Source organism: Neoarius graeffei, chromosome 7 (genome assembly GCF_027579695.1).
Source record: "Neoarius graeffei isolate fNeoGra1 chromosome 7, fNeoGra1.pri, whole genome shotgun sequence".
NCBI lineage: Eukaryota > Metazoa > Chordata > Actinopteri > Siluriformes > Ariidae > Neoarius > Neoarius graeffei.
The window spans coordinates 94,727,784-94,743,986 of NC_083575.1; the positions used below are offsets into that span (position 1 = coordinate 94,727,784).

The window sequence follows — 16,203 nt, forward strand, 5'->3', positions numbered from 1 at the left end:
CTATTACAATGTAATAAACAGTAATAAACTACGCCGTATCCATCCTCCCATGAAGCAGAGTTACTGTTACCACTGTGAAGTTGATCAGTTTCCTATAACAGCACATCCTGAAGTGTTTTATTCCTCTTACACTGCAGCAAACTCCGTTCATGTGGCGTGTCTGCTGGACATGTCCCTGTGAATCAGCTGTTACTATAGAAACCATAACATTACATAACGCTTTACCTGAAATTTAATCAGTCAGCCAGTACACACACACACACACACACACACACACACGCTTGTGTTTTAATTTGTAGTGTGTGTCTCTAAAATGACTCCGCTATAGCAGCGTTTTTCAAACATTGAACTCCAAATGGTTGTGCGTGTGTGCGTGTGTGTGTGTGTGTGTGTGTTTAAAGGTTAACATAGCCATTATCCATCAGTGAGGTGCTCGTGGCTCTCCGTCTGTCGAGTGTGATTATTGTATAAAGCAGCGGCAGTGACACTGGATTACAGACAGGTGTAAAACAGGGTGTGTGTGTGTGTGTGTGTGTGTGTGTGTGTGTGTGTGTGTGTGTGTGTGTGTGTGTGAAAGAGAGAGAGAGAGACAGAGAGAGAAAGACAGGTGGGAGAGAAAGACAGACAGACAGAGAGAGAGAAAGAGGGAGAGATGGGGAGACAGACAGGCAGACAGAGAGTGAGAGAGACAGACAGACAGGGAGAGAGAGACAGACAGACAGGGGAGAGAGAGGAACAGAGAGAGAGAATGAGACGGAGAAAAAGAGGGAGAGAGAGAGAGAGAGAGAGAATGAGACGGAGAGAAAGGGGGAGAGAGACAGACAGAGAGAGAGAGAGATGGATAGACAGAGAGAAAAAGATGAACAGAAAGACAGATGGTAAGAAAAAGTGAGGCAGATTATCTTGCTGTGTCCTCGATGTCACACACACTCTCTGATTTCTCCGTGTGTCTGTGTGTGTGTGTGTGTGTGTGTGTGTGTGTGTGTGTCCTGAGTTAATTAGTCAGTAAATAACGCTGCACTGTAGCCTGCGCTCTCATCTGGGACGAACTTGTCGTGGAGTTCGGCGGCGTGTGTGAGAAAGTTCCAGAAGAGGTCATTAGTGGTTCATGGATCAGTCACACGCTGGAATTAAGACTTCATAAATATTTCACCACAAAGAGCGTAATTGCTTAATTATCTTATCATGTACGATTTCATTTGCGCTAATTGGTGTTCATTTGGAAGTTATATGATTTCCATTGAACTCATGCGCAACTTCAATTATTTCTGTAGTTAATGGTGCGTTTACTTTCTCTTTAATAGATCACAAATTGTTCTTTCATTTATTAAAACACTGAGATTTGTACAGCACCGGTGCGGCGCCACTTTAAAACAGCGCACTCTTTTCACCAGAAAGATGAATCTACGTACAAATTCTTACATTCTTACTTTACTTCTTTAAAAGCCTTCATTATACATATTAATTAACATGAATTAATATTTTACTACGAACACATTAACTATAAACATCAGAATTAATCAGTTCTCAGTAATCCTAACGAAGTCAGTATTAACTCATGTTTGATAGATACGAGCTTCCATTCTCATTAACTCATTAACTCGTTAACTAATGACTAAAATATTCCAGTCATTCTAAATAAATTTACATAACTTAAATGATAACATTACTCAGTGTTAGACAACATGTTGCACAACACTGTAGCTGAATTCTGGATTCTGATTGGTCAGAAGGATGTTGATTATTTTCCATCACGGTCGCTGTAAATCACAGGTTGAATACGTTATGGTTTCCATAGTAACCGCTCGTCTCGATCACGGGGACTCGTACGTCGGATGTTGCACGTAAACAGATTTAAAAGCTGTGGTGAAGGAGTCTCCAGTGTGAGTCAGAGGTATAGCCGTAACGTTACGTTTTTCCACATCGTCAGGACGGACGTGTTTACGCTTCTTTACAAATTCTTTTCAAACTTGACCAAAAGAAATTTTATTGATTGAAAAAAGACTGCATTGCTTCCGCTAATGATGTGGTCCACAGCACCGGTCTGTTAAAAAGAAATAACAGACTGTAGAATACCGGAATTGACCAATCAGAATCAAGTATTCAAATGAGACTGTTAATAATTAATGGCAATGCCTCATTTGCATATTATTTATTATTGCTTCATTATCTTTTACCTTCTTAGATATAGTCTGTTTTCAGGAAGTTTTATGCTTCTAAACATTTTAATACACAGCTAAATTGCACGCGCACACACACACACACACACACACACTTCACTAAACAGCCATAAACGTTGCTCATAAATAAATTATTCATCACTTTATAAACTTGTATGCTGCGATGTATTGGGAACAATTCGCTATAAATGTGACAAACAATAAAACAGGTCTTATTATCTTTTTTGAGTACACACACACACACACACACACACACACACACACACACACACACACACACACGCTAATCTCACATTCGGGGATTTTGTGAACTAATTTTACACAAAGTCTGGAAATCATTACATCCAGACTAAAAGGAAGGATATATATATATATATATAATATCAGGTTTTTAAAATCATGATAATTTTTTCCTTTGTTTTGGCTCTGCTCTTTACTCATCATCATCTTTCCACCTCACTTTCGGTTATCTCGGTTTGCTCGTCTTATACTCGGCTTATTTTTGGACGTGGAAGCGTGTGTGTGTGTGTGTGTGTGTGTGTGTGAGATACGTGTATGAGCAGGTCGTTATGATGCTCCGGAGGCAGCGATTTGCTTAATGAGCAGCGAAAGCCGTCATATTCACGCGAGTGCGTCCCGAGGTCACGTAGTTAAAGAAAAGGTGTTTGGCGTTTTAAGAAACTGCGTTGTGAAGAAGCGTTACGGTTTTCTCTGCGCTTGTGTAATTTGTTATACAGTGAATAATTCAGGCATTTTGTAACGATAAATAATTCAACGTTTTTAATAAATGAATTCATAAACATTTACGCATTGCAAAGTAATTCACTAAACACAATTAGCTTTTCAAATCAGCACACGGAGTGTAATATTAGACTTTTTTTGTTAATGTATTCATATTAAACTCATTAATATTCATAATCTGTGAATAATGTGCAGCTCATATTATATTACACCTAAAATACAGATATTTGGCTCTTATGCCAATGAAACTTTTATGATGTAAATTAAAATGTTTTATCTTTAATATTCGATGTACGATACCTGATGTGGAACATTAATACGGTATGATTTATAGATGGCCTTATTTGCGGCTCTACTGTTATTTATTTGTTTATTTATTTATTTATTCCCCACGTGGTGTAGAATCGAAATGTAAAATATGCTCATCGTTCACTTTGTTAGGAACACCTGCCCACCTGGACGTTCAGGTGTCGTGCTGTGATCGAATGAGCCGGTCGCGTCTCCGCAGTGCAGTAGATAAACTCACAGTGACGCACGAGAACTCAAGAGCTTCCGTTTATAATTTTCATATCCTTCTGTGTAACTCCAGAGACTGCCGTGTGCGAAAATCCCACCAGATCAGCAGTTTCTGAAAAACTCAAACCAGCCCGTCTGGTACTAACACCATCCCCCAGTTACAGTCGCAGAGCTCGGACTTCTTCTTCATTCGGATGTTTGATGTGCACATGAACTGAGGCTCTTGACCTGCATCTGTATGATCAGATGCACTGAAATGCTGCCACGTGATTGGCTGATTAGAGAGTTGCATGAGGTGTTCCTAATAAAGTGGACAGTGAGTATAGATCAGAATATTTAGAAGCATCAGTCGGAGTCAGGATCAGATTTCATTTGTATCTGTTCTATCTGTAACTTTAGGCTCACATTTTTGGGGGAATTTTCTTTTTCTTTCATTTTTTTAAAATAATTTTGCTATTTTGTACCTGGTACAGATTAAACGTAAATTAGGTCACCATCTGTATAAACTTTATTCAGTGGTTGGATTCAATTTTCAGAAAAATACAATTCCCAAAATTGTCTTATCTCTTTTTTTTTTCTATAATTTTCTCTCAAGGCTTTTCTTTCTTCTGTGTTTTGATTTGTCTTTTTTTTTTATTTTTTTTACAAACTTCAATTCAGTATTTGTATTCGATTTTCAGAAAAATAAAATGAATAGTTTTCCTCTCTTTTTTTCTGTAATTTTATCTCAAGGCTTTTCATTCTTCCGTGTTTTGATTTGTCTTTTTATTTATTTATTTATTTATTACAAACTTCAATTCAGTGTTTTACTCGATTTTCAGAAAAATAAAATGTAAAAAATAATTGTTTCTTTTTTTGTTCATTATTTTGTTTTTCTATAATTTGCTCTCAATGCTTTTCTTCCATGGTTTGTCTTTTTTTTCCCTAATTTTTATGGCATACTTCAGTGCTTGTGTTTGATTTTCAGAAAAATAAAATTTTTAAAATCATTTTATCTTTTTTTTTTTGTTTGTTTCTGTAATTTTCTCTCAAGGCTTTTCTTTCTTCTATGTTTTGCCATTTTTTTCTTTTTTTTAAAACTTCAAGTCAGTGTTTGTATTCAATTTTCAGAAAAATAAAATAAAAGAATATTGTTTTGTTTCTGTAATTTTCTCTCAAGGATTTTCTTTCTTCTATGTCTTGAGTTGTTTTTTTCTATTTTTTTTACAAACTTTAAAGGTTTTAAGAAATATAAAATTAACTTTAAAAAACTGCATCTGCTTAATTTTACTGAGAATCACACATTTAAAATTGCAGAAATTCAATCAGACCATATGACTTCCTCCTCTCGTGTCTTGACGTGGGTGAAACGCGAGCACTTCACCGAGAGCTGTGTGCTCCGATCTGTTGCTGTTCTAGCTGCTGCCAGGGTTGTTTTTGTCATTGTCATGGTAACTGCTTTTCCTCTGAAGTGCGTTTACACATTTATTGACCCGGAAGTCCTGATAAAATGAACAGAACCGTGAGACCGAGCCCCACACCACTGTAGCGTCCTTACTCCATCTGTACCACATTACCCCTGTGTGTGTGTGTGTGTGTGTGTGTGTGTGTGTGTGTGTGTGTGTGTTGTCTAGAATTGCACTGATAATCTTCTAGTAATTTGGAAGCAATTAAAAACGATTAGAATCTAATTGTAAAATTGCCGAATGGTGATGTGCCAAGAGTGATTTTTCTCCCATCAGCTCTCCAAATGCTTCCTATTAAGACCTCTGGAGGGTCATATGGCAGTTAAACACACACACACACACACACACACACACACACATATACAAACCTGGCACTGCCTCACTACATATGCCGAGTGTGTACATTGTACTCAGTATACATCATACATCAGCTACTGAGTGTGTAATAATAATAACAAAAATAATAATAATAATAATAAACTACATTTTTAAAACAATTATACCTCATCTTCATTTTTATTTCAGACTTCAACACAGTTTGTCCAAATCTCTAATGACTGATGGAATATTATTAAACTCCCAACATGAGATCAGCTCCTCCAGTTCTTGAGAAACATCTCTTTAAAATTAACCCTGCCCCCATCAATGACCACACCCCTATTTTTGCCAATCAGAAGTTCTCCTCCTCGTTTTGTCCTAAACATGCCGTTCCGCTGCGGTGTGAATCTTGGTGTGATGCGTCTCGAGTTACAGCACGACGAAAACATTAAGCTCCGCCCATCAGGGATCGATCATATGGCTATGGCAGCTGTACTGTTTACAAACCTCAACATCATTATCGAGGTTCAGAATCTAACACCAGTTTACTCATAACTGGCCAACAATCCATTTTATGCAAATCAGTTTAAAATCTAAGTGGGCGGAGCTAAATGGTTCTTGAAGCACCTTCTGCTTGGACCCTGAATTAAAATATCCACCTTAAACATGACAGCCGTAATGTAATGCTTTTATTATTTTGGGGGGGTTCGTCTCAGAATGGCGCCTCCCGTCTGATAACCCCGCCCCTCTCTAGATACCCCGCCCCTTTTTTACAGAGAGCAAGTAGTATTTGTAGGAGTAGATAATGTGGGTATTGATGTTACTCTGTATATCGTTTAGCTCTCAAAACTGTTCACTGCTATCAGTGTGTCTGCTGGAAATAAAAATATATAAATAAAGTATTTACAAATAAAAATAAAATCTGTTAATAAAAAAAAAATCAACAGCAGAAACAAAAGGAGAATCTGGTTTACCTCACGGTGTATGTGATACATGGTGTTCACACAGTCGCAGTTGCCATGGTGATAATTAATAGCAATTAGTGAAGCGTTTTATGTACGTGTGTGCGTGCATGCGTGTGTGTGAGAGAGAGAGAGAGAGAGAAGCAGTCTTATCTGGCACTGAGAGCACGTCCGGGCATGTGAGCCAACGAGGTTTGTGTGTGTGTTTGAGGGGAATATTGGTGTTTACAGAAGCTCATGTCTGAGTTTTCGGTCAGATGATACACACCTTTTGAGACAGAGACAGAAGTGGAAGGAGACGCAGCACTCTCACTTTACAACTTCTGTTTTTCTTTTCTTTCTCTTTTCTTTGGATTTTCTTCTCATTGTTCCTCATCCCTCGCTCGCTCGCCAAATGACTCCCCTGATGCACCATTTACCTGCCAGCTCGTGTGTCTCCACACGATCTTTGACCCCACCTCTACTCCTTATATAACAAGGGAATGAAACACACCTGATCCCTCCACCTTACACACACACACACACACACACACACACACACACACACACACACATATTTCTACTGCTGGAACTAACTTAGACATTTATGTAGGTTAGTTCCTGCAATAGAAATGCATCTGATTTTCCCAAGTTCCTTAAAACCAAAAAAAGTTCCTGCAGCACTAATACAAGTTCCTAAAAACTGAAAAGGTTCCTGCAACTATAGTACAATTTCCTCATTCATCTCATCTCATTATCTCTAGCCGCTTTATCCTTCTACAGGGTCACAGGCAAGCTGGAGCCTATCCCAGCTGACTACGGGCGAAAGGCGGGGTACACCCTGGACAAGTCGCCAGGTCATCACAGGGCTGACACATAGACACAGACAACCATTCACACTCACATTCACACCTACGCTCAATTTAGAGTCACCAGTTAACCTAACCTGCATGTCTTTGGACTGTGGGGGAAACCGGAGCACCCGGAGGAAACCCACGCGGACACGGGGAGAACATACAAACTCCGCACAGAAAGGCCCTCGCCAGCCACGGGGCTCGAACCCGGACCTTCTTGCTGTGAGGCGACAGCGTTAACCACTACACCACCGTGCCACCAGTACAATTTCCTGAGTTACTAAAAAATGAAAAGGTTCCTGCAACACTAATACAAGTTCCCAAGTTCCTAAAAACCAAAAGGGTTCTTGCAGCACTGATACAAGTTCCTAAAATCTGAAAAGGTTCTCGCTGCACTAATACAAGTTCCTGAGTTCCTTAAAACTGAAAAGGTTCCTGCAACTATAATACAATTTCCTGAGTTCCTAAAAAATTAAAAGGCTCCTGCAGCACTATTACAAGTTCCCGAATTCCTTAAAATCAAAAAGGTTCCTGCAGCACTAATACAAGTTCCTAAAACTGAAAAGGTTCCTGTGGTGCAAATACAAGTTCCAACGATCCTGAAAACAAAAAAGGTTCCTGCATCACTAATACAAGTTCCTGAATTCCTTAAACCTGAAAAAGCTCCTTCAGCATGAACACAAGTTCCCGAGTTCCTAAAAACTGACAAGGTTCCTGCAACACTAATACAAGTTTCCAAGTTCCAAAACTGAAAAGGTACCCGCAGCACGAACACAAGCTCCTGAGTTCCTAAAAACCAAAAAGGTTCCTGTAGCACTAATACAAGTTCCTAAAATCTGAAAAGGTTCCTGCAGCACAAATACAAGTTCCTAAGTTCTTAAAAATTAAAAAGGTTCCTGCAAGGTCCCGAGTTCCTAAAATATTTGCTGAGTTCTCTACTGAGTTCCCTGAAATATTCTCTGCAGTGGAAATTCATCTGAGGTTCCTCGGGTTTTCAATTGGTCCATGAGTTGCTGAAAACTTTTCTAAGTTCCTGAACAGGTCCGTGTGGTACTCATGTGTCTAAAGTTCCTATATTCCTAAAAAACTGAACTAAAAGGTTCCTAGATTCCTGAAAACATTCTTGAAGAGTACATACAGTGTCTAAAATTCCTGAGTTCCTCAAAAAAAAAAAAAAATCCTGGATTCCTGAAATGTTCTTGAAATAGAAATGTGTCTGAAGTTCCTGAGTTCTTAAAAATTGAAAAAAAGATTCCTGTAATGAAAATGCACATGAAGACCTTAAGTTTCTAAAAATGTCCTTATATTCCTGAAACTTTTGTGTTGTGAAATGTGGAAATATGTCCACATTTCCTGGGTTCCTGAAAAGGTTCCTGCAATTGAAATGTGTTTAAAATTTCTGAGTTCTTAAAAACAAGAATAAAAAATCCCTGCAGTGGAATTGCATCTAATGTTCCTGAGGTTCCTGAAAAGATTCCTGTGATGAAAATATGTTTAAAGTTTGGGTTTGTCGAACGTTTCCTGGATCCTCAGGAACTTTAGACACATTTCCAACACAAGAACCTTTTCTGGAACCAAATGTTTAATGTTGAAAATGTTTAAATAAAAAATTGATGAAAAAAATATGGGAAATGAGAAGTTTTATGTGGAAGGAAGGATGAAAGAAGAAACTGGGCAAACTCCAGAGGTTTTAAATAGATTCAGAGGTTTTAAATAGATTCAGAGGTTTTAAAGTGCTCCAGATAACAAACAAACAAACAAACAAACAAACAAATAAATAAATAAATAAATAGGAATATGCGGTGGTTGTTAATGTCGCAGTAAGATAAAATTTGTTTCATTTTACAGGCTAACGATTTAAAATGTCTGTTCATAGGACGTCTCTAACGTTGTGAGAGCAGAAAAAAAATATTTCAAATTCAACGTTCAATAAAGTGACACAAATGTGCTCTGTAAAGGAAACTGTAATCATATGAGTGTACAAATACAGTGACCAAAAAGGAACACAATTAAAGCAAATAAATAATCATAACAAAACAGCGAGCATGACATCAAAACAACAAACAAACAAATAAATACATAGATAAATAAATATTTATTAAAAGGATAAACTTGACTAAAAACAGCCTAAAAGTAATTTATGAATTAAATAAATACTACTTATTATGTACAGTGTGTTTACGTGTGTGTGTGTGTGTGTGTGTGTGTGTGCACCACAGGGCAGAACTTCACCCTGAGGCAGTTGGGGATCTGTGATCCAGCCACGCGTCGTGGGTTAGCGTTCTGCTCTGAGATGGGCCTCCCCCATCGCGGCTACTCAGTTGGAACAGACTCAGATCTAGACGCTGACAACGAGGCCGTGATGTCACCGGACCGTGCCATGCGGCTGTGGGGCGGGGGAGTCAAGTCTGCACGCAGCTCCTGCCTGTCGAGCCGATCCAACTCGGCACTGACACTCACCGACACAGAACACGACAACAAATCCGACAGCGACAACGGTGAGTGAGCGAGTTAAGGCATGCACGTGCGCATATATATGTATGTATGTGTGTATATATATATATATATATATATATATATATATATATATGCACTTGCATCTTGCATACACCCTCAGATATAATATATAGATCTATAGGAATATAAGGTACACGCACACACACCATGATGTTACAGTGGAAAACACTGTGTGTGTGTGTGTGTGTGTTTTGCTGATGCATTAAAAAAAAATCCGGGCTAATGAATGATCTTTCTCTCCCAGATGAAAACACACTCTTCATTTATTCCCAACTAAACACCTTTATTAAAGCATAGCTGTCTAACAGGTGTGTGTGTGTGTGTGTGTGTGTGTGTGTGTGTGTGTGTGTGAGGGACCTCTGTACAGCCCAACTCTAATCACACTCATTATTTGTGTTTGGATTAATTAACACACACACACACTCACACACACACGCACACCGTGCTGAATAAGCTAATGCGCTCTGAGATAGATCTTGGGGGCGGAGTCGGAAGTCGAGGGGTAGAGTTGCATATGTGAAAGCAACAGGGACACACTCTATATCACACACTCGTCTCCTTTAGAGTGTGTGTGTGTGTGCGTGCGTGCACACTGGTGTGAGCTCTCCGATGTGCTTAAAGCACTTTTATTTATTAATTTATTTATTTATTGCTTAGCAGAACATTTTCTGAACATTTAGAAACAGTATGTTTTTATGTAACATTTCCAAACGTTCCCACAACATTTCCACAACATAAGGAAATCCATTCAGCTCATTTGTGTATCGTTTTCTTCTGAACGAGAATGATGTGTGTGACGCCAGAACATTTCAAAGCAAACCCTTCTGACACGACATGTTGTCATGACGTCACAGAAATGTTACAGAAACGTTACAGCACAAACCGTCTCACAATCTGTGGACTGAAGAATACGCAGAGTGGTTCACACACCGAGAAGAAAATGTGTACCGAGAGGAGAGAAAAAAGTCGAGAAGAGACATGAGGACGAGTAAAAATAAGAGAGAAGGAGAACCAAAGGAGGGATGAGTGGAGGAAGAAAAGAAAAAAAGGAATATATATCCCGAAACGGAAGAGTAAAGACGACTGAATGAGGTGGAAGAGAAATAAAAGTGGGGTGAAGTGGGGTGGGACGAAAAGAAGAAAATAGTTAAAAATAAAAGTAAATAAAAGAGAACAATGTGATTCTCTCTCTCCCTCTCTCCATCTGTCTCTCTCTATTGTTTCTCACTGTTTTTTCTCTTCTTTCTTTTCTCTCTGTCTCTCTCTTGATCTCTCTTTATTCTCTCTCTCTTTTCTGTTTCTCTCTCTGTCTCTCTTCATTCTCTCTCTCTTTTCTGTTCTCTGTCTGTCTCTCTTTTCATTGTCTTTTTCTCTTTTCTTTTCTCTCTCTAGCTCTCTTGATCTCTCTTTTCTATCTCTCTTTCCCTCTTTTCTGTTCTCTCTGCCTCTCTCTCGATCTCTCTATTTGTCTCTCTCTTTTTATTCTCTCTTGATTTTTTATTGTCTCTCTGTCATGTTATTCTCTTTCTCTATCACTAACTCTATTACATTTTCTACCCTTCTTCCTCACCTGCTTCTATTCGTCTTTAATTTTTACACTCTATTTTTTCATCTACTTTGCTGTGCCTTCTCTTCTTTTCTCTTTCTCTCACACTTTTCTGGTTGATTGATGTCTAATCTCTCTCTCTCTCTCTCTCTCTCTCTCTCTCTCTCTCATTACTTTCTCCATTTTCACTTTCATTCAATGTCTATTCTTCTTCTCTCTCCTCATCTCTTCTATTAAGAGACAGAGAGAGTGAGATTAAGCTTGAGATTTGTTGTTGTTGTTGTTGTTGTTGTTGGTCTCTGATTAAAATTTAAACTGCATCTCTTGAGCCACTTTTTCCCAGAGACAGTGGACACACACTCACCTTCCCAAGAGGACACACACACACACACACACACACACACACTTGGGATGTTCATCTCCATTACTGAAGCCGACACGATGTGATATGATTAACAGTGAAGGAAGGGGCGTGGCCTCCAGGTCATGTACACTTTGTCATTGTAAATAACTAAAGACACCACACCAGAAGCTGGATAGAAATCATATATCGCTGCTAGTTGCTAGCATTAGCATTAATTCAGTTTTTTTTCCCCTCATTAATGAGGTCAGGAAGTAAATAAACTTCACACATTATTAGCTGTGAGAAAGCTGATCATGAAATTGACATAAACTGATATAAACTACACGTGGATATGCTTCTTTACATCGCTTCACATACAGTGGGTTCATATACTGTAGGACGCAAAGTACGCTAAAAGGAAACACGTGCTATGAGATACGACTCAATTTACTGCCGATGTTTAAGTCGTCAAACTCGACAGCCGTTGCAATGGATTGAATCTGTCTCGGATTTCTGATACGATCGCTAATCGTTCCACATCGAAAGACTCGTGTAGATAAGAACTTAAAAATAAAATGTGGATAAATCCTAAATTGACACAACAATCTAAAACAAAAATGTGAAGCAGAATCAGCCAGAAAAAAAAAAAAATCACCAAGAAATAGGTTTTGACGTCAGCCTCTTGATTTCCAGATGGCAATGGAAGACATCTGGTAGGGTTTCAGTAGATGTGTGTGTGTGTGAGAGAGAGATACAGGAGTGAAGTATAACAACCGAGTGAATCCGAAAGCTGCTCATAGGAAATGAAAGCATAAAGACAAACCCTGAGCATTAAGCACTAAAGTTAAAGGGAATATTATTGTTTTTTTTTTGGGGGGGGGGGCATAAACTTTTGGCACTTTTCTGACAGAAGTTTTGTGAGCATGTACATCTTGCTGATACTGAAGGTCAGTTTGTTTGTTTCAGTTGCACTTAGATCTTTACACTTCTGTCCCACTATGAGCACAATGAGGACTTCATTTGTTGCTCAAAAGTTTTGGCGCTTGCCCCGTGAGTCCACAGGTGGCGTTCAGATGAATGTATGACCTCGTGGAGTCATTCAGTACTGTAGATCCTCAGGCTCGTGTCCTGATGATATCAGGACACCTTCCCACTCTGTGCATGCTGATTTACATCCTGCGTGGGAGACATGAGGTCTGATCACCATGAGGAGAGAGATGACGCAGGAGATCACTCTCAACGCGTGGAGGTTAATTATACGCCATGTAAAGAAAAAGTAATGTATTATACAGATAAAGATAGACAGAAATGATGAAAGTTTAACCCTTTGGTGACTGACCCCTTGAAAATGGTTCCTCCAGGAACGATGACGTTTCAGTTGTCAAGACAACGGAAAAACTAAAATACAAGAGCATTTTGTTTTGTGCACAAGAGCATTGTGACGTATCTTTCTGTTTTTGTATTTTAGTTTTTCCGTTGTGGGCGGCACAGTGGTGTAGTGGTTAGCGCTGTCGCCTCACAGCAAGAAGGTCCTGGGTTCGAGCCCCGGGGCCAGCGAGGGCCTTTCTGTGTGGAGTTTGCATGTTCTCCCCGTGTCCGCGTGGGTTTCCTCCGGGTGCTCCGGTTTCCCCCACAGTCCAAAGACATGCAGGTTAGGTTAACTGGTGACTCTAAATTGAGCGTAGGTGTGAATGTGAGTGTGAATGGTTGTCTGTGTCTATGTGTCAGCCCTGTGATGACCTGGCGACTTGTCCAGGGTGTACCCCGCCTTTCGCCCGTAGTCAGCTGGGATAGGCTCCAGCTCGCCTGCGACCCTGTAGAAGGATAAAGCGGCTACAGATAATGAGATGAGATGAGATGAGTTTTTCCGTTGTCTTGACAACTGAAATGTCATCGTTCCTGGAGGAACCATTTTCAAGGGGTCAGTCACCAAAGGGTTAAATCTGTGTGGCAGAGTGTGTGTAGAACCTGATGGTGGTGCAGCTGCAAATCACAGTTCACACTCATTCTGATACGTTATTGTTTCTATAGTAACCACTTATTCACGGGGACTTGAACCCCGGACATGCCACGTAAACAGATTTTAAAAATAATTTTTGTGGTGGTGTTTTTTTTTCCCCCTTGAAGGAAAAAAACATTAATTTAGTGCTGATGGAAGGAGTCTCCAGTGTCAGAGGTAAAGCTGTTCCGTGTGTGTGTGCGCGCATGTGTGTGTTCTTCTTTCCCCAAATACACACACTGTCCTTTTTTCTTTGTTATTGTCCACCTCCCTCTTTGGCTTGCTGTCTTCCATCCCTACATGCACACACATTTGATGCCCCCCCCCCCCCCCCCCCCTCTCTCTCTCTCTCTCTCTCTCTCTCTCTGTTGTAACTGTAAGTGATTTTCTGCTCACTAAAGCCCAGCGTTCACAGTTCGCATCTCTTTGAGCCGCCGTGTGTCGAGGTCAGCAACGGCGGCGTAATGAGATTAAGAGAAATGTGTCAGCAGCAGTATAAATCCCGTAAATATCTTAACCGGCTTAGTCAGGCCCGGATGCTGGACGGACACACACACACACACACACACACACATACACACACACACATTATTTGTGTTATAGCCATGTATTGAATCAGTGCAGCCTTAAGGAAAGCTCCTTGGCCATTGAGAAAGATCTTGAGGCATTAGGGTGGATTTAAAGGTGTCAGTAGTACAGGAAATGAGAGCCGGTGTGAGAGGGTGAGCAACCTCAGGGTAAAACCAACAGCATACACTCACTCTGAAACTCACTCTGAAACTCACTCTGAAACTCACCCTGCCTCTTTCTGTAATCATAGCCAACAGTTTACAATTCTACATCAAAAGTAAATCAGGACATTATTTACAGCTGTGTTATTCTATTATATGACACAGAAACTCAAGAAAAAGGCAGAGCTATAGATTGAGATGCTTCATTCACTCGGAAACGGGTTCAGAGACCACGCCTTCTTCACCGTAAAATACAGCACATAGACCACGCCTCCTTCACTGTAAAATACAGCACATAGACCACGCCTCCTTCACTGTAAAATACAGCACACAGACCACGCCTCCTTCACTGTTAAATACAGCACATAGGCCATGCCTCCTTCACTGTTAAATACAGCACATAGGCCACGCCTCCTTCACTGTAAAATACAGCACATAGGCCATGCCTCCTTCACTGTAAAATACAGCACATAGGCCACGCCTCCTTCACTGTTAAATACAGCACATAGGCCACGCCTCCTTCACTGTAAAATACAGCACATAGACCACGCCTCCTTCACTGTAAAATACAGCACATAGACCACGCCTCCTTCACTGTAAAATACAGCACATAGGCCACGCCTCCTTCACTGTAAAATACAGCACATAGACCACGCCTCCTTCACTGTAAAATACAGCACATAGACCACGCCTCCTTCACTGTAAAATACAGCACATAGACCACGCCTCCTTCACTGTTAAATACAGCACATAGGCCATGCCTCCTTCACTGTTAAATACAGCACATAGGCCACGCCTCCTTCACTGTAAAATACAGCACATAGGCCATGCCTCCTTCACTGTAAAATACAGCACATAGGCCACGCCTCCTTCACTGTAAAATACAGCACATAGGCCACGCCTCCTTCACTGTTAAATATAGGCCACGCCTCCTTCACTGTTAAATACAGCACATAGACCATGCCTCATTCACTGTAAAATACAGCACATAGGCCATGCCTCCTTCACTGTTAAATATAGGCCACACCTCCTTCACTGTAAAATACAGCACATAGGCCACGCCTCCTTCACTGTTAAATATAGGCCACGCCTCCTTCACTGTAAAATACAGCACATAGGCCATGCCTCCTTCACTGTAAAATACAGCACATAGACCACGCCTCCTTCACTGTAAAATACAGCACATCGGCCATGCCTCCTTCACTGTTAAATATAGGCCACGCCTCCTTCACTGTAAAATACAGCACATAGACCACGCCTCCTCCTTCACTGTTAAATATTGGACCATGCCTCCTTCACTGTTAAATACAACACATAGGCCACGCCTCCTTTGCTGTAAAATACAGCACATAGACCACGCCTCCTTCACTGTTAAATATTGGACCATGCCTCCCTTCACTGTTAAATACAGCACATAGGCCACGCCTCCTTCACTGTTAAATACAGCACATAGGCCACGCCTCCTTCACTGTTAAATACAGCACATAGACCATGCCTCCTTCACTTTCAAATACACCACAGAGACCACGCCTCCTTCACTTTCAAATACAGCACATAGACCACGCCTCCTTCACTGTAAAATATAATGCATAGACCACACCTTCTTCTCTGTAAAATATAAGACATAGGCCATGCCTCCTTCGCTGTAAACTATAAGACATAGGTCATGCCTCCTTCACTGTAAAATATAAGACATAGACCACGCCTCCTTTACTGTAAAATATAAGGCCATGCCTCCTTCACTGTAAAATACAGCACATAGGCCATGCCTCCTTCACTGTTAAATACAGCACATAGGCCACGCCTCCTTCACTTTTAAATACAGCACATAGGCCACGTCTCCTTCACTGTTATATACAGCACATAGGCCACGCCTCCTTCACTGTAAAATACAGCACATTGGCTATGGCTCCTTCACTGTTAAATACAACACATAGGCCACGCCTCCTTCACTTTTAAATACAGCACATAGGCCACGTCTCCTTCACTGTTAAATACAGCACATTGGCTATGGCTCCTTCACTGTTAAATACAACACATAGACCACGCCTCCTTTACTATGATTGAGAGCA

General features: G+C 40.4%; 1 protein-coding gene across 1 annotated transcript in view; it reads left to right on the plus strand.

Annotated features, from left to right (window-relative positions):
• tenm3 (teneurin transmembrane protein 3) overlaps window positions 1–16,203 on the plus strand; it is an 813,838-nt gene that overhangs the window by 182,057 nt on the left and 615,578 nt on the right. Inside the window, exon 3 of the mRNA XM_060925037.1 lies at window positions 9,215–9,493. Coding sequence (XP_060781020.1) covers window positions 9,215–9,493 — 279 coding nt within the window. The remainder of the gene's footprint in view (window positions 1–9,214; window positions 9,494–16,203) is intronic.